The 11969-nt window shown below is 51.2% G+C and overlaps 1 protein-coding gene and 1 pseudogene across 2 annotated transcripts; both read left to right on the top strand.

The window, feature by feature from the left end:
• The first annotated feature begins 1827 nt into the window (after positions 1-1827).
• LOC146206962 (uncharacterized) lies at positions 1828-10921 on the top strand. Of its 2 annotated transcripts, none has more exons than XR_014703369.1 (3): positions 1828-2544; positions 4247-4407; positions 5572-5733. XR_014703369.1 is itself a non-coding variant. In XM_084587173.1 (3 exons), exon 3 carries the CDS (start codon positions 9721-9723, stop codon positions 10249-10251), a length of 531 nt encoding a protein of 176 aa, XP_084443299.1. In that variant the 5' UTR covers positions 1828-2544; positions 4247-4407; position 9720; the 3' UTR covers positions 10252-10921. The 2 variants fall into 2 exon arrangements, 1 of the variants encoding a protein (XP_084443299.1); XM_084587173.1 differs by lacking the exon at positions 5572-5733 and adding an exon at positions 9720-10921.
• Positions 4456-5508, top strand: LOC146206963 (uncharacterized; annotated as a pseudogene).
• Positions 10922-11969: the final 1048 nt, after the last annotated feature.

Raw genomic sequence — 11969 nt, 5'->3', positions numbered from 1 at the left:
AGGCCAACAACGACGGAGGCAGAACGATGCTCGGTTAAGGCAGAAAAATGAACACCGCAACTGTTTAGCCAACTTTACTTGACATGGATTTCTACTGTCAAGTTTTACGTTAACTGAAATGTTACGGCATCTTTAACCACCTTATCATAGCATCGTTCTGCCTCCGTCGTCGTTAGCCTAGTCTTTCGTCGCGCGTCATGTAAACGCATTCTGGGGCTTATTTCTTCGGGCGCGTTTGTGAACAAGGGCCTTCAAGTGAATTCGGCAAGCACATGGATAGAACCACATGACTTGAGGCATTTCACTAAGGGCATAAATGAGTGAAGCTGCGCTGCACAGAAAGCCAGGCTTTATTAATTCACGATTACTTACATAGACGCTTCACGACAATGAAATCTTTAAGTGTAGGAGAGCGACCACCGCTCATTCGTCACGGTCTTCATGAAATCCTCGTGATAACAAAATGACCTGAGCGTAGGTCTCCAAACGAGACGCGGTGAGATTATGAAAGGGTAAAAGATCTTGCTAACAAACAAAGTATACATATCGGCGTCAAATAACAACAAAAACAAACGAACGGAATAACTAACGCTAGCGCTAGAACGCCAACCTGTAAGAGCTTAGGTAAGCAATTCAAATTGGGATTGCTAGTATTTAGAAGTTAATGCGTCTGAGAAGTGAAAATATCTACGATATAGCTTCGCTCCAATAAATCTCGCCCTGTTCATGATTCCGATATTTTACTCGCGCTTCATTTGCCACTGAAAGGAGTCAATGTGAGGTTACAAATTTACAACTTAAGCATTTAACATGTTCATGAGAAAGATCCCATTGACAATAGGAACATCACTGTAATAACAGCTAAAGCACGTTCAGCGAACGTTGGTGCGGTAATACGACGCAGTAAGCAAAACACGCAGCAAAGGGAGCGGAACGGAAGGCTTGGAGCAATGCAACACGCTTCTTGGGGGCAATAAAATCTCACCTTCACCGCTCAATTAAAACATGGAGCGATACGCCGCTCATGCAGACGTGTATCCGTAAAACAAGCCACCACTTTTGCGACGTGCCTGAGAGGCCGAGCCGAGCCGCCGAGCTGTGACGCAGTATTGTCCCATCGTCCGGAAATGTGCACATGCAGCGGCAATCAGTTTCTCATCGAGCACAGACAGTCTTCGCCTTGCTGTAAAGCTCTACCCAAAACCAGCAGAATGAAATACTGACTGTTTGTTACAGATAACCCACTCTGTACGCAGCACGCAACGATGAACGTTGAACCGGGCCGACGACGCACCCATTCCGCGGATGAAAAAAGCTTCGGTCTGTACAGTCTGAACCATACCTGAGCTTTGGGCAACTACGCAGCGGATAATAAGTGGCCGAGAGAGGCCGTTAGAAACAAGTTAAAATATTATTAAAAACGTGACACGTTTTTTCTTACGCAAGAAACAAAAACTGCATTCATTCCTGAGCGCGAATATTATGTTTACTTTCTAGTTCTTTGGAGTTCTGGCAGATCAATTATTTTCTGTGCGCTAGTAATTTGCCTCACAGTTCGCAGGAGCCCTCATCATCGAGTTGATGCCGCTGGCAGTAGGCAGCTGCACGCGTTTTCTTCCAAGTTGCGCGACCAGTTGTACATTGACCTTGGCATTGGTATTGACAGAAAACGCAAAAAAAAAAAATAAATAAATAAATAAATAAATAAATAAATAAATAAATACTTATACAAAACTAAATGGGGTGAAATCACGCATCAAAATACTACTCTAGTTGAAAGAAACACTGCACAAAGTCAACAACACACCGCATTACAGACAGTTTCAATGCAGTCACCCGTCGGAAACAAGCAGTGGGGAAGGAATGGAATTCTTTCCAACAAAGCTTCGCGCTAATACATTTTTTTTTCTATCAGGAACTTGCGACAGCGCTACACGACAACGTAGGCACTTGTTTTACAGTTCGGTCTGCTTATTTGATTGTAATTTAAGATAATTAGCATTAGCAGCCTTTGTTGCTTTAGTGGTTATTTTATTATATATACAAAAGGAAGGAAAAGATGTTTGCCAGCCCCGGTATCTGATATCTGAAGCACCTGAACTGGGGCGGTGGAATTAAAGGGATAGCGAGGAAGGGTAGAGGAAATCAAAAAGGTGAACGATAGGGAGAAATGACAGGGTAGGTAAAAATAAAAAGAAATATATACACTATGACACAATATACAGTAGTTTGCTTGAGGCCCAGAGTAAGGAATGCAGCGAGCTGCCAAAATGCGGCCAGAAAGGTAGTTTGCTTAACTTCCTTCAGGTCACTTGCAGCTGCCTTGTTACTGTATACGTGTTAGTAGACTATAAATTTGGGCTGATATCGTATATGCAATGCTGCTAATTGGTAGAGCACTCACTTCATTTCAGTGTTTACATGTGTCTGTGCCATTTTTGTTTTTATTGTCAGCAGTCTTGCTGCAGTCTTGGAGACGCAGCCGCTTGTTTATTCTGGACAACTTTCACATCTTGGCTCCCTAAATGTACAGTACATACCAAGGTATATATATGCATTCTATTCAGTATTTTCATTTTATTTTTCAGTGCATGAGTATTGTTTCTGATATGGATAGCAATTTGTTAAGTGACTGAAAAACATTTATTGCAACAATTAAAACATATAGGTGCCAATCTGTGAGGCCAAATTGTTGCCATTGTCGTTGGTATCGTCTGGACATGTCACACCCTATGCCCAATAAATTACCTGTACAGTCGTGTCCCGTTAATATGACCCCCGTTAATATGGACGACCCAAATTATGGACAGTTTTTCTGGAGACTAAACCTTTTCAATGTATTTATGCCTCGTTAATATGGAAACCCGCTGTCCGGACAATGGAAGAATGCACGCGCCCCACTTGGGTCCATGTATTTTTGTATCGTTAATATGGATAGTGCTTGAAAACAAAGCAGAGGAGTCCGAACGCAAGTTAAAGAAAGGCCCGCCCGGGCGGTGAACATACGCAACAGCCGATACGGCGGGATGCCTGAACGAGTCCTGTGGGGTTGGAAAGAACCGAAGCGGGCGTGTCGCCGTTCTAAGGGAGGGGGAGAGGAGCGCAAGAGCGGAGAAGAACAGCAAACCGAGGGTCAGCGTAAGAAAGACCCCGAAAGGAGGAACCAGCAAATTTCTGGGTGCAGCAGAAGTGCCGCCGCTGTCGGGAAAACAGCAACATGTGGTTGCAATAAATTTTGCTGAACGTGAACAGAGAGGCCGGTAAAAGCGTAAGATAGAAATAACAGGAAGAAAGACAAGTGCCTACAGTGGCCGCGGGAACTGTAGTTTTCTTTCCCAAAGCGCAATGTGTGTTCCGTGAAGCCGTTAACGCTTTTCGGTGAGAGTTAAGACACACTCACAAAGTAGAGCGACAAAAGAAAGGCGACGTACGAACACGCAACCGGGACCGGGCGTGCGGTCCCGGACGCGCTTCCCTCTCATGCTCCTGGTTTTCGTCCCTGTTGCGCTGCCGAACTGCCAAACTTTGCACACTAGGCTGTCCGTATGTCGGCTTCGCTTTGAGTCAACGATGCGGCCTTGACAAGGTCTGAGCTCTTCGTAGTCGGCTAGCCGTTGTTCTAAACTGTACTTCAGCTTGCAGTGTTTGTTTTATGGTGTGGGCCACGTAACCTCGAGCGAGCGCTTGGCGGGACAGAACCGGCGGCGACCTTCTGCGCATGTCACGCCAGCCGGTCATGTGCACAGGTGTGTGCACATGACCCTTAATCGGGACTAGATAAGCGGGGAGCGATCGGCGCCGTGGGGCTTTTTTGGACTGGGTCGCGAGCGTCGCGGCAGTGTCTGTCGGTCGGCGTCAAGAGTGCGGCCACTCCCCGCCGGAGGAACAACCTGCGTGAGTGAACTCGCCTGGGGGGCGTTTATTTTCGCTCGCGCGTGCTGTAACGTGCCGCATGTGTATCCGCCAGCGGTGTTTGTTTTTATTTTAGAGAACACTGATATTTGGTCGACTCGCCAGTGCAACGTTCGCCGTACCCGTAGGCTCGTCTTCTGCATATGTACCTTGATACACACTAACCCAGTTGATTTCTTCTGTTTATTCTTTTCTAACATAATTAAAGTGTTTTTGTTCCTGGAGCAGCCTTCATTTGTGGTCATTCGTCGCTCGGTGTGCGGCTCCCGAGCCCCCTGAGATAAGGCGGAGGCCTTCATTTGGCGCCCAACGGGTTTTGTTTTCCTTGTTCAAGCTTTCAGGAACTTGTCACCGGTATTTCGGAGTGCGCATCCGTGCCGCGAAGACCACTTGGTGCCGTCCGGTTGTTGGATGGTGAACAGGGTGCCCTGTTGACGGCGAGCGAAGATCCGCCCCTTCAGAGCCTGCTAGGACTACGCCCACCTACGCTGCAACGTAAGTTTCCAATCCTCGTGCTCCATATTTCCACATGAATCACTCACTTTTCAATGCGGTTACGTTCTGGTAAGACAACTTCGCCTAACGAGTCAGAGGACCACACAGCTAACACAATGTCTAATCATGAAGAGAAGGGGGCGGCAGCAGCAGAAACTTCTGACAAGGGGAAGGCTTTACCAGATTTGGCTACGGTTTTCAGTCAATTAACCGTGATGCTGGAGCGTCAGGCACAAACAACACCTACCTTCCGCCCACAGCTCGCAGTGCCTAAATACGAGGGGCATACCGATGAGGTCAGTAGCAGACTTCTTACAAGAAATGGAGGACTACCGCAAAGCAGAAGCACTGCCCGATGATATTATGCTACAACGCGTCTTGCCAGTAGCTCTGACCGCTTCCGCCGCGCGCTGGCGCCGTCGACAAACCTTTCAAAGCTGGGCGCACTTTGAGGAGCTCTTAAGGGCGGAATTCTTACCCCCCGACTATGACATTCGTATAAAGGACGAACTGCACACCCGCACACAGGCCGAGGAGGAAAGCCTCTTAGAATACATCCGCTCCTTTCAGGAACTATATGAGCGTGCCGACCCTGCCGCGCCGGAAACCGAAAAAGTTAGGCGCGCGATACGTCAAGCACACCCACGCTTTCAGGCATACTTGCGGGGACGTACCTTCGCAACACTGGATCACCTTGCCAAAGCTGCTTCTGATATTCAGGCCGCAATGCTAGCTGAGCTTACCTATCGGCCACCACCTCCGCCTGAAACCTCCCTGGAACCGTCTTGTGCGTGGTCCGGCCCATCCGCGGTAACCAGGAACTCTGAACTGCCACCCCAGCTGCCTCGCTCGGTAGATCCGTTCAGTCACCACCCTGCTGAAATACTGAGCCATTCCCAAACCCGCAATCGGAGCATGCGGTCTCCATCACGGCTTACCGAGGGCCGTACTAGACGTTCCGGTGCAACGGCACATCAGGATAGGGACAACACAAACAGTCCAGTGTGTTTCAAGTGCGGCGGTCAGGGCCATTACAGGAGCCAGTGCCCTAGCCCCCGAGGCTATCGGCAGCAGGGAAACGAAGACGGCCGGCGGTGGTAAGCAGAAAAAACCATTCGCCGGCCCACGGTTTTTCGGGGTCGCATGCCTTTTTGCAAAACGCAGGTCCTGAGCCTCCTTGTGTGGCAGCAGTGGGGACACCCCGCGTCGGACCGCGCGATTCCCGGACATCACCTACAGCGGCTGCCGGCTACCATTCACCATCGGGTGCAACGTGGGTGTCACCATCGGGTGCAACGTGGACGTCACCTACGGGTGCAACGTGGACGTCACCTACGGGTGCAGCGTGGGTGTCACCACCGGGTGCAACGTGGGTGTCACCACCGGGTGCAACGTGGGTGTCACCACCGGGTGCAACGTGGGTGTCACCACCGGGTGCAACGTGGGTGTCACCACCGGGTGCAACGTGGGTGTCACCACCGGGTGCAACGTGGGTGTCACCACCGGGTGCAACGTGGGTGTCACCACCGGGTGCAACGTGGGTGTCACCACCGGGTGCAACGTGGGTGTCACCACCGGGTGCAACGTGGGTGTCACCACCGGGTGCAACGCGGGTGTCACCTACCAGTGCAGCGCGGGTGTCACCACCGGGTGCAACGTGGGTGTCACCACCGGGTGCAACGGTGTCGCCATCAAGTGAGAAGTGGGCGTCGCCCCCGGGCACAACTTGTCCTCCTATTCGCAGATCCAGGACAACACAGGGGAGGGTGTTTTGGTCATCGCACCATCCAGCGGCCAGGCCGCACAGACGTGGCCAACCACCGGGAGAGCTGATCCAGTCGCTACCTTTCCTGCCTGAATCGAACCAGGTGCCACCAACCCAGGTGCCTTCAACCCAGGTGCCATCGACACAGGTACCATTGTCACCACCTGCTATGCATGAGGCAGGCCCCGAGAAACCCTACAAACACTCGGTGAGTGCAGTTCCGTCAACTTCTTGTGAGGAAGGCCAACCAGACAAGACCCCGCTAGTCTTGATAAAAATCGCAGGACTGGAACTTCCAGCCCTTTTTGACACAGGGTCTACGGTGTCAGTCTTCGGCGATCAGGTAAAGAATTCCTGTGAGAAAAAACATGTCCGGTTGCGGAGGGTGAACACTAAACTTCGTATGGCATCGACTCACATAGTACCCACAACCTCGGCAGCCCGCCTAACAGTTAATATAAATGGTCATAAGATTAGACAGCGTTTCTTACACCTCCCCGGACTATCCTGGCCAGTTATACTAGGTCGTAACTTCATAGTCAAGGCAGGGATCGTGATCGATCTCAGTAAGGGCACCTACCGGTACGGCACCGGTACAGAAGCATTTCAGTTCAAGAGCAAGGCCGCTGAGCCACAGTCACAGTTGCTTGCTGCGGACGGCCATTCGGTCAGTATCACAGGAAGTGGTATTCTAACTGTTTTGAATTCCTTCACTGGGCCACCAGCGGTAAAATGCAGAATCGAGACAGTGCTCAGGCCCTATGCAGCAATGTTCACGGAGGCTCCGGGGAAGGCCAGCGTACTAACCCACAGGATCGACACCGGCGATGCTCGTCCTATCAGATTCAACCCAAGGCCCTTAAGTGTCCACAAGCGAGCGCTGCTGGATGGGGCCCTCGACGAAATGGTGGCTACCGGTGCGGTGAGACCATCAAAAAGTCCCTGGGCGTTCCCTGTTGTTCTCGCGCCTAAGAAAGATGGCACAGCACGGTTGTGTGTCGATTATCGACGTCTGAACGCTGTGACAGTACGAGATTCTTACCCTTTCCCGTCAGTTGACTCTGTTATGTACTCACTGGGGTCAGCTAGGGTTTTTACAACCCTTGACTGTAGCAGGGGTTTTCTGCAGATCCCGATTGCCCACTGTGACATCGAGAAAACTGCTTTCACGTGCCATCGGGGACTGTTTGAATTTGTGCGATTGCCTTTCGGTTTGAGCAATTCACCTGCTACTTTTCAGCGTGTAATGGACATTGTGCTCGGAGACGCTAAATTTAACTATGCCATGGCCTACATGGATGATGTGGTAGTGTTCTCAGAAAGCCTGGAAGAGCATCTCCTTCATCTAACCAGTGTCCTTAAACGAATGCAAAATGCGGGCATCACCATTAACCCCAGCAAAGTTCAGTTAGTCACAAGCACAATCAACCTTCTTGGTTTCATTGTGGAACAGGGCACAGTCCGCCCAGATGAAGAGAAACTCCAAGCCATTCTACAGCTCCCACCACCAACAAACATAAAGAGTCTCCAGCGGTTCTTGGGCATGGTGGGATTCTACCGCCACTTCATCCCGAACTGCGCCGACCTAGCGCGACCCCTCCATCAACTCCTCCGGAAAGGTGCCCGCTGGTCATGGACAGAAGCGGAACAGGAATCGTTCCGTTCACTGTCGGCAGCCATCGCGGATACTGCACGCCTGCGGCTTCCAGATCTTAACCGGCCATTCACAGTACAAACGGATGCGAGTGAGTATGGAATTGGTGCGGTATTGCTTCAAGAACATCAAGGAAAGCTTTGCCCATTGGCGTTTGCCAGTCATACACTGACGGGACCGGAAAGGAACTATAGTGTGACAGAGAAAGAGTGTCTCGCGATTGTGTTTGCACTAAAGAAATTCGACATGTATCTAGATGGCGCCGAATTCACTATTCAGACCGACCACCAGGCCCTATCGTGGCTTTCAAGGCTGCAAAATCCAGCTGGCCGTCTTGCCCGGTGGTCACTCGCTCTCCAAAAATATAATTACAGGGTAGAATACAGAAGAGGCACATTCAACAAAGTGGCCGATGCCCTGTCTCGAGCTCCACTTCCGGGTGAGGGCGAGCGAGCACCCGCAGTCCACGCTGTGACAGTGCCTGCAGACTCCTGGGGCACACTGGTGTCCCGTCAAGAGCTCCTTGACGCTCAACTCTCAGACGACCAGTGCAGCCAGATACGCCAGAGTCTGACCAGCGCCGACCCGGCAGGGAGCCAGGCGCCTAACCGAAACTATGACTGCTACGTTGAAGCAGAAGATGGCTTGATCCTAAGGTATATTCCTGCTGCCGACACAGACAGTGGTGAGTCAGCATTTCGTGTGCTCGTTCCCAAAAGCCTTCGCAAGCACTTTCTAGAGTACTTTCATGACACACACCTGGCGGGCCATAGCGATGGGAAGAAGACGTTCGAAAAGTTGTGCCGCATTGTGACATGGCCGCGGATGAGAAGGGATGTTCTGAAGTATGTTCAAACTTGTGCTACATGCCAGACTGCCAAACCGAGGGGAGGTAAACCACCGGGCCTTATGCAACCAGTAGAGAGCAGCTACCCATGGGAAATTGTGGCCTGTGACGTGATGGGCCCTTACCCCAGATCGACTAAGGGGAACCGCTACTTGCTTGTTATCACAGACCACTTTTCGAAATGGGTAGACTTGTACCCATTGCGCAAGCTAGACGCGAAAGGGATCTGGGATAAGCTCTTAGAAACGTTCACTCGCTTCGGTTTCCCAGCGCAACTTATCACAGATAATGCCACATACTTCACAGGCAAGATATTTGTTGACACTTGCAAAGCTCTTGGCGTGCAGCAAAAGAAGACTACACCCTACCACCCTCAAGCTAACATCACAGAGCGTGTGAACAGAAATCTAAAGACTATGCTGGTGGCATTCACAGAGTGCCATAAGGATTGGGACGCACGGCTACAGGAAATGGCCTTCGCTACGAGAACCACGGTAAACCGGTCCACTGGGTTTACGCCGGCATCAATCCTCCTCGGTCGTGAACTTCACTTTCCTATTGAGAATCATTTCGCGTACAGTTCTGATTTACCAGATCACAATTATTCTAGGTACACTCAAGATCTGGCTAAACGCCTGACCGGAACCCTGAAAGAAGCTAGAGAGAGCCTGGATCTCGCCCGCCTAGAACACTGTAACCAATACAACAAAGGCAGGCGACAACTGGAGTTTGCGGTAGGTGACAAAGTGCTGCGGCGCGCACATTTCCTTAGCGACGCGTCAAAGGCCTTTGCGGCTTCTCTCGCTCCGCGATGGATTGGTCCTTACGTGGTAACAAAGCAGGTGTCTAGGCTTTCCTACCTCCTTCGTGAAACGCACAGTGGCCGAAATACTGGTCCAGTCAATGTCGCTGACCTCAGGACATACCACGAGCGTCAAAACGAATTGTAACCACAGAAGTGTTTCACATTTTGTCCTGCCGACTATCGTACACTGCTATACGCGGCTATGCATGCGAATCTTTGTCGCCTTTGCGGCTTTACGCAGGATGCCACGCCACTCCAGTTCGTATCGGCAACCCTATTACCGAGATCTCCCTCGGCACAAAGGTGGGGCGCCCCCGGGCCAAAGAGGACAGCGACACGTCGCAACCTGGTGCCACATAGGGGGTGGTACGGAGGCCTCCTTCTCCTCTGCCGCCGCCTGGGAGACCCAGCTCCGCCCGGAGAGGGGCACCCTGCCGGTGCCAGCGCCCTTTTCCGGCCGTACTTTGGACGACTTGCGCAGTTCGGACCCCATCCCGCCCCTCCGCGAAGAAGCAAACGTGGGGTGGTGTGCACTGTGCGACACGTGTGTGATATCGGAGGACGCACACAACCGTAGCACACAACACCGGGAGCAGCGGCGGCTGCACAACACCCTTCGAGAGGCGTTGGAACCGGGAGCTCCGAACAGCGCCAGGCAACGTATGCTGATACAGTTTGCCACGGCTCTCCACCAGGGCCAGCAGGCGCCACATGGCCCTTCAGCCCGGGACACCTCGGCCGACGGCAACCTCATCGACATTGATGATGTGTAAAACTTTTGTCGGTGGTGTTGTTTTTCCTCGTTGTTGTTTCCTTTTTTTCCGTTCTTCCATGGTGTGTTATTGGACCCTGCCGATTCTCCGTGCCATTTTTTTTTTCTTTTGTCGTTTTTCTCCTTTTTTTTCCAACCCCTGGGAGGGGTTTGGTCTTGTGAGGGGGGGAATGTGGGCCACGTAACCTCGAGCGAGCGCTTGGCGGGACAGAACCGGCGGCGACCTTCTGCGCATGTCACGCCAGCCGGTCATGTGCACAGGTGTGTGCACATGACCCTTAATCGGGACTAGATAAGCGGGGAGCGATCGGCGCCGTGGGGCTTTTTTGGACTGGGTCGCGAGCGTCGCGGCAGTGTCTGTCGGTCGGCGTCAAGAGTGCGGCCACTCCCCGCCGGAGGAACAACCTGCGTGAGTGAACTCGCCTGGGGGGCGTTTATTTTCGCTCGCGCGTGCTGTAACGTGCCGCATGTGTATCCGCCAGCGGTGTTTGTTTTTATTTTAGAGAACACTGATATTTGGTCGACTCGCCAGTGCAACGTTCGCCGTACCCGTAGGCTCGTCTTCTGCATATGTACCTTGATACACACTAACCCAGTTGATTTCTTCTGTTTATTCTTTTCTAACATAATTAAAGTGTTTTTGTTCCTGGAGCAGCCTTCATTTGTGGTCATTCGTCGCTCGGTGTGCGGCTCCCGAGCCCCCTGAGATAAGGCGGAGGCCTTCAATGGGAACACATAAAAACGGCGCCAAGAAGATGGGATGTTCGATAGCCCTCTGCATAGCAGCTTGCCAACTTGACTCCCTTGCTTCCTTACAGAAACAGTACAAGGCAAAAAAAAAAAAAAAAAGAATCAGAAGAATGGAAAGGCAGAAAGGTTAACTAGGCAAAAAAGTGCACAGCATCAGGAGCCTGTAACCCTCAACTTGAGTCTGGCTTTGGCATGGCGAGAGTTAAGCGCAAAGAACAGAGCTGAACGTAGGCGCGAAAAAATCTGAATACAAGCGGCAAAAGCCATCTCAGTCAATCCAAGCTGTGAGGGACTAGTATCGACAGCTCAGCTGTTTCCTCGCCTCAGGAGAATCTCAAGCAGCTACTTAGCTCAGTGAAGAGGCCATTTGGAAGTGGTGATGAGTAGAGAATCAGACGCTGATTCATCGGCCAGTGAGGAGTTCGTGCTCGAAGTTCGACCAACACAAAGCCCAACATCACAGGTGTCATGGTAAGCGAGTCGCTTCAGACTGCACTACAATTTTCCGAACACAACAATGGCAAGGATAATACACTCAAATTGCCGGTGTTCTGCGAAATTTTGAGTCCAGTGCGCACCGTTATGTACAAAAGCAGTCGTTAATTGCAATTCTCTTTTCTCAATAAAATCCTTTTTGTTTTTATTCATGACTCTTTATTATGGATGACGTGCTAGCCGAGCGGCGAGTTTTAGAATAGGGGTTTTCCCGACGCAGCGGAGCCGGGCTACAGTGCCTATACTTGCAGAGAGCCGGCTCCGTGAACTGCGCATGCGCGCCCAGAACCAAAGTGGAAAGGAGGATGCGTTGATTCTCTCGACGGATTTTGCTTTTTTTCTGGAAATAAGCCTCAAACTCAGACCAAGGTATATATAGAATGGTAGCGAAGGCTGGGCCCAAAAACGGTCTAGCGCGACAGCAGCACAGCCACTTTGGGGGGGCTGAAACACTTAGATAATGAAATTCAAAAG

This window comes from Amblyomma maculatum, chromosome 1 (assembly GCF_055883805.1).
Source record: "Amblyomma maculatum isolate TAMU_Amacu chromosome 1, ASM5588380v1, whole genome shotgun sequence".
In the NCBI taxonomy this organism is placed as follows: Eukaryota; Metazoa; Arthropoda; class Arachnida; order Ixodida; family Ixodidae; genus Amblyomma; species Amblyomma maculatum.
This window is presented reverse-complemented; position numbering and strand designations above follow the sequence as displayed.

What these genes read in the sequence shown, in the direction of transcription:
- LOC146206962 (XM_084587173.1), top strand. Translation starts at nt 9,721, where the DNA reads ATGCCACGCCACTCCAGTTCGTATCGGCAACCCTATTACCGAGATCTC.